The 12599-nt window shown below is 42.2% G+C and overlaps 1 protein-coding gene across 1 annotated transcript; it reads left to right on the plus strand.

Moving 5' to 3' along the window:
- The first annotated feature begins 852 nt into the window (after positions 1-852).
- Positions 853-9730, plus strand: LOC140191141 (uncharacterized). Its single transcript, XM_072248262.1, has 2 exons — positions 853-882; positions 1402-9730. Exon 2 carries the CDS (start codon positions 1590-1592, stop codon positions 2562-2564), a length of 975 nt encoding a protein of 324 aa, XP_072104363.1. The 5' UTR covers positions 853-882; positions 1402-1589; the 3' UTR covers positions 2565-9730.
- Positions 9731-12599: the final 2869 nt, after the last annotated feature.

Raw genomic sequence — 12599 nt, forward strand, 5'->3', positions numbered from 1 at the left:
CCTTCATGACTTTCTGTAGACAGAATAAAATGATGAGCTCACTGTGACCCAGGCATTCTGTATTCTATAGTGCTCTGGACAAAGAAAAATATTGAGGGTGTTAAACTCCTTCTGTGTGCTTTTCAACCTTTTGGGACGTTTTCACTGATTTCAAGGGGCTGTGCCTCACACAGCTCAGTTGTTTCTCTGAAGCATAACGGCAGAATGGTGGGTAAATCTTCAATGCAGCAGGTTTAGAAACCAAAGAGCCAGGACTTTGGGACTTCAAAAAGAGGTGGGGGCTAAAGTTTATTAGGTGGTGGAGGAGGAAATGAGGGTAGGAGGATGTGGACACAGTTGAAACATCAGCAATATTGGGAAACTGATTGACTGAAAAAAATGTCTATTTTTAGAAAATGCTGAAGTAACTTAGCAGGTCAGGCAGCACCTATGTATGGAGAAGAATAAATAGATGGCGTTTCGGGCTGTGACCCCTAATCATGCCTATACTGTTTATTCCTCTGCTTAGATGCTGCCTGATCTGCTGAGTTTTTCCAGCACTTGTATGTTTGCTCTATATTTCCAGCGTCTTCGGACTCTTGTGTTTTATATCTGCATTTGTAAGTAGGTTTGATTTTGACAATTGATACACGAAATACCGGTTGATATTGAGTATGGTATTTGTGGGAGCTTGTGCGTTAAAATAACTGCTGTTTTTAAACATGTGGCATAGAACCAGTGCTTGCAGGCACTTTTAATGGCACCCTGTTTACCCAGAAAGCTCTTCGACCAGAACTCGCTAGCGCTGACCCAGCATCAAATGCGCAGGCGTCAACGTCGCACATTGTTTAGAAAATTGCGCATGCGTGTAGTGGACAAAAGAACTCCGGAGGATCAGCGCAGGTAGGATTGTGGGGCTTTGGGTAGGGTATCATCTGCTACGGTGTCCGCACCGCGACTGAGAAACAATTGCGACTTGATTTGGACACACTGTGGTCCCGCGAACTCGGTACAGGTCCCAGTCACTTCCCTCAGTCTGAACCCTACGATCTGTACCCGGGCTCCGGGGAATTTATTTTGCTGATGAGCGAAGCTGCTGACGCCATTTCTGCGGCGCATGCGCGTCGCTGTAACCGTAGTGGGATGGTCAGTGGGTCTTTCCCCGTCAGTCTGGACGTGCAGGCGGAGGGAGTGAAGCGGATGGCTTTCCCAGACATTGCCGAGCTCCAGCAAAAGTCTTAGACACCTTTATATTTCAGATGTTTACTTTTTGTCTTCTACATTAGTGTGTCAGTAGAAAAGAGCAACTTTTAGATTTCCAAACATGCATTTTCCCAAAAAAGAGATATGTTTATATTTCGATAAGGAAAGGAACATTAATTAATAGACCACATTTTAAATGAAAACTTTATTACTTTATAGGTATATAGCCCACTGCATGATTAAACAAAGATAACAAACAGATCAATGACGTGTTGAATGAACTGAACTGCTTAACTGAAACTGAAGCAGGTGTAGAAGGAATCAAACTGGGCGAAGGACAACCAAACTAAAAGGTGAGGGTGTGGCAGATGTGACAATTTAACCTTGAAATCCTCAATTCTTACACAATGGCAAGAGTGAGCATTGCAACAAGACACAAGGTGGTCATCCTGCATCAGCAAGGTCTCTCCCAAGCGGAAATTTCGCGGCAGACAGGTGTTTCAAGATGTGCTGTCAAAGCTCTTCTGAAGAAGCACAAAGAAACAGGCAAAATTGAGGACCAGAAACGCAGTGGTCGGCCACGGAAACTGAGTGCAGCAGAAGAGAGGTACATCATACTGACATCCCTTCTAAATCGGAAAAAGTCCAGCACTGCTATTAGCTCTGAACTCACAGAAACTACTGGAACTCAAGTACACCCTTCTACAGTTCGGAGAAGTCTTGTCAGAAGTGGTCTTCTGAAGCTGAAAGAATGTAAGACAGCTCAGGCTCGATTTGAAGTGGGTGGTCCTGTGAGTGACGCTTGCAATGACACTACAAGTAAGGCTAGTGCTGCCGGCGTTCCACCCAGTGAAACACCTGCTTCTGAAGCTCCGCCTGAAGAATTACAGCTTACAGTGAGCAGTCTCCCTATGCAGCGCTGCTACCGGAAATCCAGAGAATTACAGCCTACATTGGACAGACGCCGGAAACAGGGACACCCTCTGAACTCCGAGGAATTACAGGATGGGCATTGCATAGACTCTGCAGAGTCGCCTAGCGACTCAAGTGAGGACGACAGTGATGAAGCACTAAGATTGACAGCTATGTCACAACTTTCTCCAATAAAGACCAAGGGAGTGAAGGTACATGTGACTGAAGATGAAACTATTGATAAGCTAGTGGTAGATCCATCAACTATTGCTCAACCACTCAACAATCTCCTGAAGGACAGGGAAAGGCATGGCAGCGTGGTGGTTAGCACAACACTTTACAGTACCAGCAACCCATGTTCAACTCCTGCTGCTGTCTGTAAGAAGTTTGTACGTTCTCCCCGTGACCGTGTGGGTTTCCTCCGGGTGCTCCGGTTTCCTCCCAAAGTCCAAAGACGCAGTGGTTGGTAGGTTAATTGGTCTTTATAAATTGTCCGGTAATTAGGCTTGGGTTAAATCAGGTGTTGCTGTGCAGTGCAGCTTGAAGGACTGGAAGGGCCTATTCTGCCTTGTATCTCAATAAATAAATAAAGTGCTCAGGTGATCCTCTTGACTTTTAATGAAGAACAACTGAGCATTTCAAACTTTAAAGGTGACATTGTGCACTGCATCTGCATTAAGAATCCTGATAGAGGTACATAATGCACCCTGTATATCAAAGAAAAACACATGATAGCGGTCGTAATTCAAGAACATGGAGCCTGACAGCATCCTGTTCATTATTACGTTGCCAAAGATCTGATTCTATACACTGATGATTCAGTGCTTGAGAGAGGAATTTGAATGATGATTTATGGAATCGAAATGCTGGCATCAAGAAGCATGGCTCCTGGTACCTCTGTGCAACAGGCAAAACTAAAAGCTTTGATTGAAGTCTGTAAATTGGCAAAAGAAAGATCAGATTATATTGCCATTAATTCTGAATATGCTTTTGGAGTTGTCCATGGTTGTGGAACTCTATGGAGACAGAGGTTTTCTTAAGACTGTAGGAATCCCAATCAAGAATGGCCATATTGTACAAGAGCTTATGGATGTCAGGAAACTGTTGTCAAAAGTTGTTGTATTAAAATATAAAAGCCACTCCAAAATGACTACATTGGAAAGCTGTGGAAATGCATTGGTGGATGAAATTGCAGAAAAGGTTAGCAAGAAATATATAGTGAACCCAACAACTGGAATTTTGAAAACAAAGGTGAACTCTGCAGAAGAACATACAAGATAATCTGGTACAGCAAATATACATATTGGTGTGCAAAAGATGTTTGACAGATTCTCCCAGTGGTGGTGGAATCCATCGTTCAGGGCACAAGCTTGACAAAAGTTTGAAAGATGCATGACTTGCCGGAAAATAAATCCTGCAGCAGCAGAAAAACTACCACATTTAAGTGCTCCTGCCCCACCTGGTCCACTTTCACAGTTACAAGTAGACTACATTTCCTACTAAGGATACTAAACTGGTAATATTGTGCAAGTTTTCAAGATGACTGGAAGCTATTCCAGCAAGGAAAGCTACTGACACACACACACCTGTATTCCTGGATGGGGGATCGCCACGTCACATTGACTCCAGCCAAAGAACACATTTCACTGGTAGTGTTTGTCAGGAATTAAGTCAACTGATGAATATTGAATGGAATTTTCATTGTCCACATTATCCAGAATCATCAGGACAAGTAGAATGATTGAATGGAATCATTAAAAAAATGACTGACCAAGTATCATAAGGAAGGTGTACCACGGCTTACAGCTCTTTCTGTGATCTTATGTAGCATAACAACTCCTCCAAGCAAGACAAATAAACTTAAGTCCAATCGAGCTGGTAACAGATCATCCTCTGTCCTACTGGGGCAGCATGGCAGTGTAGTGGTTAGTGTAACACTTTACAGTACCAGCAACCTGGGTTCAATTCCTGTATGTTCTTTCTTTGACTGTGTGAGTTTCCTCCAGGTGCTCTACTTTCCTCCCACAGACCAAAGACGTACCGGTTAGACTGGGGTTGAGTAGGTGGGCTGCTGGGTGGCGTGGCTCAGAGGGCCTACTCCACGCTATATCTCAATACAATACATGTCACTCCTGGGAGCCCTCTATATCAGGGAGGCTGATACACACATTATGGCAGACAGTTTAGTTAACTATTGTCTGAACTTAACCGAAGCTGTCAGGGCTGCTTCTCAACCATTTCTGCTGCTTGGGAGGACACACCCTGATTTCTGGTGATTGGGTCTTGATTAAGAAAACATGCAAGGAACCACTGGGAGCTGGAAGTGAGCTGAAGTGGTATCCTATGAAAACAATAAGTGCTGTGATTAATGTGCTAGTAACCTCTTGGTCACAGTGCCTACACTGCTTAGCTACACTGAGGAAATTATTAACCAACCAGAAGACTACTACTGCAAGTGAGTTAAAGTACTTTACAAAGACACAAGCACTGTGGCTAATGTACCAGTAACTTCTGTCACAGTCTATGCTGCTTGCCTACAGTGAACGAATTACTAACCAGCCAGAAGACTTCAAACAAGTTGAAAACTACTGGACATTATCGTTTCTTCTAATATTATTTGTTGCTAAATTTTTGCCAATTTTCTCACTTATAATTCGCCTGTTGAGATGTCTCATTATGTATACTTGCATTATTGATGATCTGAAATATTACAATTCAACAAAGCTCCTGTCAAGTAATAAATGGTCTAAGTTCATGGAACAGTATGTACTTTATATGCAGAGAGGGAACCTACAGCTCCTTTCCATGTGATCAGTTAGGATCTTGTATGTTTTTCCTGCCGTAAGACATACATACACCTTATCTTTACCTCCTAAGTCTAGGACAAGGGTTCCCAACCCGGGGTCCATAGACCCCTTGGTTAGTAGGGGTGCATGGCACAAAAAGGATTGGGAACTCCTGCTCTAGAAGTAAATGAGTTATTTCAGAAGGAGATCATTTAGCATTAATTTTGTTCCCATTTTTTGGTGTTGCAAGGAGTATACAGGAGATTAAAAATGTTCCTGCAGCCTTAGGAAGAGTAAGGAATGACACTGCTGAATATGGGAAAAGTAACAACAGAAATGACCCCCATGTGTAAGGTGGTTCTTTAAAATTACATGACATTAGATCTTTTCTTAGCAGTTAAGGGGGAATGTGGCCAGTTATAACCAAGGAGTGTTGTACTGACATAACTGATGAATCTTAAGCCATAACTCATTTGGCTGATAGTATTCATAAAGAACCACCTGAAATACATCAATCTGATTGATGGGATTTCTTTGATAGGATTCATTCAAGTCTCAGAAGCTAGGGTTACTCAATATTATGAGTCATATTAGTTATACTAATACGCCTTATCGCACATCTTTTTTACTTGTTTAAAGGTGATCATTAATAGAACAGTTCAAACTCGAGTAAGTGTGCCTAATAATCTGCCTAACTATGACATTATCTTATGAATGCTTTGAAGAATATATACCCTTTGATATATTTTTTAAATACTTTATTTTCAAAATTTTCAAAAACAAAATCAACAAGAACATATAAGCTCAGACATGTGTGAAAATAAAATGAGCAAAAAAAAAGGGGAAAAAAAGGACATAACATTGGAGGGATGCCCGTTGCAGAGTGCTCAAAAGTGCTAAACATTAAGTCTCGAATGAGGGCCGTGAGAGATTAGCTGGGGGGAAATTGTTCATCTGCCCCCGGCCTCGTCTAGGTAGACAAAAAATGGATCCCAGATAGTCGAAAATTTTATAATTGAATTGGTTCTCAAGAACCTGAGTCTCTCCATCTGTGTGACTGAGACCATGTCAGCCATCCATCTCTGGAAGGAATGGGGAGGGGGTGATTTCCATTCCTTCAAGATAAGTCTTTTAGCGACAGTCATCGCCAGCATCAGAGATTATTGTATGGCTGTAGGGAAGCACAGAGTGGATTGCGAACAGCCAAAGATGGCGAGACCAGCTTCCAAGGGGAAGGAACTTTTATAGGTCTTTGAGTATCAGTCAAATATTTTGGACCAAAATCCAGTCAGTGAAGGGCAAAACCAAAAGGTGTGTGATAATATGCCCTCTGTCCCTTGACATCTGTCACACATTGGCAAGACAGAAGGGTAAATCCTGTGCAACCTGAGTTTAGAATAGTGAAGACAGTGGACAACTTGGAACTGGATCAGTTGGTGTCTGCTGTTAACAGAGCAAGCCTGTACCATGACAAACTCTTGTCCCAGGCAGCTTCACATAGTTCAATGCCCAATTCCTCTCTCCAGGCCTCCCTGATCTTCACAGTAGAGGCTATCTTCTTCGACTGCCCATCGATTTCGATGTTGACTGTGCTGAGAGTTTAGTCTCTGCAGGCACGTTTATGGGCCACAAGACCAGCATTGGATCGGCACTGTCTCCCACATCGGTTGCATTTGTGATTTGACTGGTCTAATGTCTGCGTTCATGAGCTGCTTCATATTTCTTCTGCCTTTTCTCCTCGATAGCTGGGATTGACTTCTTGACAATACAGTGCCAACCTCTTCTGTCCAAAGCATTTTTCTCCCAGGTGTTGACATTCATGTCAGTGTTCTTCATATGGAGCTTGAGCACATCTTTGTAGTGCAGCTTCTGACCGCCATGCTTCCTCTTTCCTTCATGTAGCTCACCAGAGAAAACAGCTCTAGGTAAACGATCATCGCTCATTCTCATGACAGTAACCATTCCAACACAGCTGAGAAGCTGTAATGAGCGATTCTATGCTGACTGGCCCAGCACATTTGAGCACCTCCACATCTGGTACCCACTCTTGCCACTTGATGTGTAATATTTGGCGTAAAAGCCTGTGTTGTGTCTTGGTCAATTTCTTGATGTGCTTCCGATACAATGTCATCGTTTCAGTTGAATAAAGCAGAGATGGTAAAACAGCTGTAGTACGACCATCAAACAAACGTACAAACTTAGAGACGAGATGTCTGGAGTCAGGAGGGTTCTTTAAGATATCAAAAGAGATATGCTTCCCTGGAAGGATTTCAAAATTACAAATCTTGGATTGGACGTAGTGTCTAATTTGTAAGTAACGAAAAAAGTGCGAATGAGGCAGCTCAAATTTCTCTTTCAGCAGACTAAATGTTGCAAACCATTCCTCTATGTACAGGTCTTCAATAGAAACTAGACACTTCTCCCTCCAAGCAAGGTAGGTTTTGTCTGACCATGAGGGTAGAAAGAAGTGATTGAAACAGATTGGTGTTTGTACAGAGGTCTCTGGTAGATTCAGAACACTCCTAATCTGATTTAGAATTCTGACGGAGTTTTTCAAAACGAAACTTAGGCTTTTTGAAGTCCCAGGCTTTTCTAACTTAGAGAACAGCATGGCTGGCAAGGAGGAATTGACATCAGAGTTAGACTCCATATGTAGCCACAAGGGGGCCCCAGGGGCTTAGTTATCCGGAGCCCCCTGTTGCAGTAATAGTGTCTGAATACAGGTAATCCCAGCCCTGCTTCAGACTTGGGCTTTTGCAAATGAATTTTCAAAATCCTGTGGTTCTTGTAATTTCAGATGTAAGACAAAATTATGGAGTCCAACTCTTTAGAGAAGGCTGATGTAAGAAAAACGGGGAGATTTTGACAAAGATAGAGAAACCTAGGAAGGGAAACCATTTTAATTGAACTTATACGACCAATCGTGGACAGAGGTAGGGTTTTCCAACTTTCTGTTTAACTTTTGAGATAAACTCCACGAAGTTTAATTTAAATATTAGTTTAGGATCTTTGGGTATTGCCAAGCCAAGATAAGTAAAGTGATCTTTAACGACTTTAAACGGGACACTTTCCAAAAAACACAGCGTGTAGATGTCGGAGAGGGGCACGAAGTCACTTTTTGTCCAATTGATTGAGTATCCCAATACACGAGGAAATCTGCAGATGCTGGAATTTCAAGCAACGTCGACTGTACCTCTTCCTAAAGATGCTGCCTGGCCTGCTGTGTTCACCAGCAACTTTTATGTGTGTTGCTTGAGTATCCTGGTAGTCTGCCAAAAGAAGTGATTAAATCTAGAAGAAGGGGGACTGAGTTTTGTAAGTACAGTATCACATCGTCGGAATATAAACTTATAAGTGTTTCAATATCTCCCACTTTCAAACCCACAATATTTGGGTGACTTCTTATTTTTAGGGTGAGGGGCTCTAATGCGACGGCAAAGAGGGCCAGTGAGAGAGGGCAACCCTGCTGATCTGAACGGTGTAGGAGAAACACAGTTGAATTGTCGCCATTGGTTATAATAGAACACATTGGGCTGGCATGTATCAGTTTTACCTGGGATATAAATGACTTGCCAAACCCAAATCTGTACAGTGACTCAAACATGTAAGGCCACTCAATCTGGTCAAAGCTTTCTGTGCATCAAAGGATAAGATTGCTGCCCCACCAGCTTTCCCATGATCAGCATACATAGTATTAAGGAGACGTCTGACATTGGAAAAAGGGAACCTGCCCAGGATGAATTTATTTAGCTGGTTACCCAGCATTTTAGTGATTACCTTTCTATCCAAGTTCTGAAGTGCAATGGGCCTATAGCTGACCGGGTCTGTTTCCTCTTTACCTTTCTTTCGAATGAGGGAAATGTTAGCCTCATACAATGTTTCAGGCAAGGCTTTGTCTCTCTAGAGCAAGGTATCATTCTGAGGAGAAGTGGGGCGAGGATATCACAAAATTTCTTATAAAATTCGCCGCCAAATCCATCCGGCCCAGCTGCCTTGCCGGATGGAAATGACTTAATGGTAGAGGTTATTTCTTCCAATGTGAAGTCAGAATCTAGGTCCTCCCTAGCAGCGTCACTAAATTTCGGCATTACACGAGAGTCAAGTTATTCAAATCAGATGGAGTGGCATCGCATTTAGAAGTGTAGAGTTCACTGTAAAATTCTTTGAAACAGTCATTTACCTCCTTGGGGTTAGTAACTGGATGCCCACCCTCGATCTAATGCAGTGATATTAAATATCCTAAGTAATTTGTTGATTATGTTATACTTAATGTAGATACCACAAGATTTTCTCCTCTGAATTGTCAGATGTAATGATTCTCAAAGCGTGATTTAGAATCAAAGGTCGAATTGCTGAGTCTGACAGTTTAATTTTTGAATTACACTGTCTAGTTATCATTTTCTTTGCAGTTTAACTATTATTTGTATTTTAAGTAGCATTTATATACATAATAGTTTAATATGCCTTCTAGTGGCTGTACAAAGTATAATTCTAGAAGCTTCTTTGTTCTTTCATTAAATAAATGAACATTTTCTCATTGGTTAACTTATACTGCAGTATTGACTAAGTGGTTTTGAACCGGTCTATTGTTATTTATGGATTTGAATGCAATTTTTAAAATTTTGGGTATAAAAGTAGCTGTTTCACACTAGGTGTAATCTGTAGATCCTCTCTTCAAGTTGTAAGGCCCTTGTCACTGTTCTGCTCCTGTTCGCTTTGTTGTCTAACTCTTAATAAACTGTTCATGTATTATACCTCTTTCCTGATTTTTCAAAAAACTGTGGATTCAAACACCAGAATCCAACATGAGAATCAGATTAACATGTATACAGTTAATATGAGATGATTGATGTGGCTATAAACTGCTTTCAAAAAAATATTGCATGTTTCATGTTTTATTGTTTTACAACATTGAATCGCAGTGGATTTAATTTGGCTTTTTTTGCCACTGATCAACAAAAAAAAACTTTCTTTGTACTCTTTCAACCTTATTTACATCTTTTCTGTAGGTAGGTGGCCAAAACGTCACACAATATTCTAAACTTGGCCTCGACAATGTATTATACAACAACATAACATCCCATTGCCTGTACTCTATACTTTGATTTATGAAGATCAGTGTGCCAAAAGCTTTCTTTACAACCCTATCTACCTGTGAAGCCGCTTTCAACAAATTATAGATCTGTATTCACAGATCCCTTTGCTTTCCTCAGTGCCTTACCGTTCAACTGCCCTTGTTGGTCCTACCGAAATGCAACACCTCACACTTGTCTGAATTAAATCCCATCTGCCATTTTTCCAGCTGATGCAGATCCTACTGCAAGCCATGATAGCCTTCCTCGCTGTCTACTACACCACCAATCTCAGTGTCATCCGCAAATTTACTAATCCAGTTAATCACATTATCATCCAGATTGTTGATATAGTGGGTAATCAACAATGGACCCAGCATCAATCCATGCAGCACACCACTAGTCACAGGCCTCCAGTCAGAAAGGCAACTATCTACTACCAGTCTTTTGACTTCTCTCACAAAGCCAATGACCAAACCAATTTACTACCTCATCTTGAATGATGAGCAACTAACTGAACCTTCTTGACTAACCTCTTAAGTGGGACCTTGTCAAATGTCTTGATATAGGCAGCATCCACTGACTTGCCACCATCCACCTTCCTGATAACTTCCTTCAACAACTCTGTCAGATTGGTTGGACACGATCTACCACACATGAAGCCATGCTGACTATCCTTACTCTCTTTGTCTATCCAAATACTTATATATTCAGTCCCTTAGAATACTTTTCAATAAATTTCCCACAACTGATGTCAGACTCACTGATCTATAATTTCGTTGTTGATGTTCAGAACCTTTCTGAACCAGCAGAACAACATTGGCTATTCCCCAATCCTGTGGCTAACAATCTCCTGTTGCTAAGGATGTTTTAAATATCTCTGCTAAGGCCCCGGCAATTTCTGCAGCTGCCTTCAGTAGGGTCGGTGAGAGCACCATGGATTTATCCATTCTGATTTGTCTCAGGATAGCAAGCACCTCCTCCATTGTCATGTGTATAGGGTCCGTGAAGTTGGAGCCACTTTTCCTCACTTCAGTAGGCTCTGTGACCAGCTCCCGAGTAAATACAGACAGAAAAAAAATATTTTAAGATTTCGCTCGTCTGTTTTGCCTCTACACATGGTTTACAATTCTGATCTTCCAGAGGACCAATTTTGTCCCTTGCATTCCTTTAGGAACATAAAATAGTACAGCACAGTACAGGCCCTTTGGACCACATTGTTGTGCCGACCCTCAAACCCTGCCTCCCATGTAACCCCCCACCTTAATTTCCTCCATATACCTATCTAGCAGTCTCTTAAACTTCATGAGTGTATCTGCCTCCACCACTGACTCAGGCAGTGTATTCCACGCACCAACCACTCTCTGAGTAAAAAACCTTCCTCTAATATCCCCCTTGAACTTCGCACCCCTTACCTTAAAGCCATGTCCCCTTGTATTGAGCAGTGGTGCCCTGGGGAAGAGATGCTGGCTACCCACTCTATCTATTCCTCTTAATATCTTGTATACCTCTATCATGTCTCCTCTCATCTTCCTTCTCTCCAAAGACTAAAGCCCTAGCTCCCTTAATCTCTGATCATAATTCATACTCTATAAACCAGGCAGCATCATGGTAAATGTCCTCTGTACCATTTTGAATGCTTCCACATCCTTCCTATAGTGAGGTGACCAGAACTGGACACAGTACTCCAAGTGTGGCCGAACCAGAGTTTTATAGAGCTGCATCATTACCTCGCGACTCTTAAACTCTATCCCTCGACTTATGAAAGCTAACACCCCTTAAGCTTTCTTCACTACCCTATCTACCTGTGAGGTAACTTTCAGGGATCCGTGGACATATACCCCCAGATCCCTCTGCTCCTCCACACGACCAAGTATCCTGCCATTTACTTTGTACTCTGCCTTGGAGTTTGTCCTTCCAAAGTGTACCGCATCACACTTCTTAGGGTAGAACTCCATCTGCCATTTCTCAGCCCACTTCTGCATCCTATCAATGTCTCTCTGCAATCTTCGACAATCCACTACACTCTCTACAACACCACCCAGCTTTATGTCATCTACAAACTTGCCAACCAACCCTTCTACCCCCATATCCAGGTCGTTAATAAAAATCACAAAAAGTAGAGGTCTCCGCACCGATCCTAGTGGGACACCACTAGTCACAACCCTCCAATCCGAATGTACTCCCTCCACCACGACCCTTTGCCTTCTGAAAGCAAGCCAATTCTAAATCCACCTGGCTAAATTCCCTGGATCCCATGCCTTCTGACTTTCTGAATAAGCCTATCGTGTGGAACCTTGTCAAATGCTGTACTAAAATCCATATAGATCACATCCACTGCACTACCCTCATATATATGCTTGGTCACCTCCTCAAGAACTCTATCAGGCTTGTTAGACACGATCTGCCCTTCACAAAGCCATGCTGACTGGCTCTGATCAGACCATGATTCTCTAAATGCCCATAGATCCTATCTCTAAGAATCTTTTCCCACAGCTTTCCCAACACAGACGTAAGGCTCACTGGTCTATAATTACCCGGACTATCCCTACTGCCTTTTTTGAACAAGGAGACAACATTCGCCTCCCTCCAATCCTTCGGTACCATTCCCATGGACAACGAGGACATAAAGATCCTAGCCAGAGGC

Source organism: Mobula birostris, chromosome 32, assembly GCF_030028105.1.
Source record: "Mobula birostris isolate sMobBir1 chromosome 32, sMobBir1.hap1, whole genome shotgun sequence".
Classification (NCBI taxonomy): Eukaryota; Metazoa; Chordata; class Chondrichthyes; order Myliobatiformes; family Myliobatidae; genus Mobula; species Mobula birostris.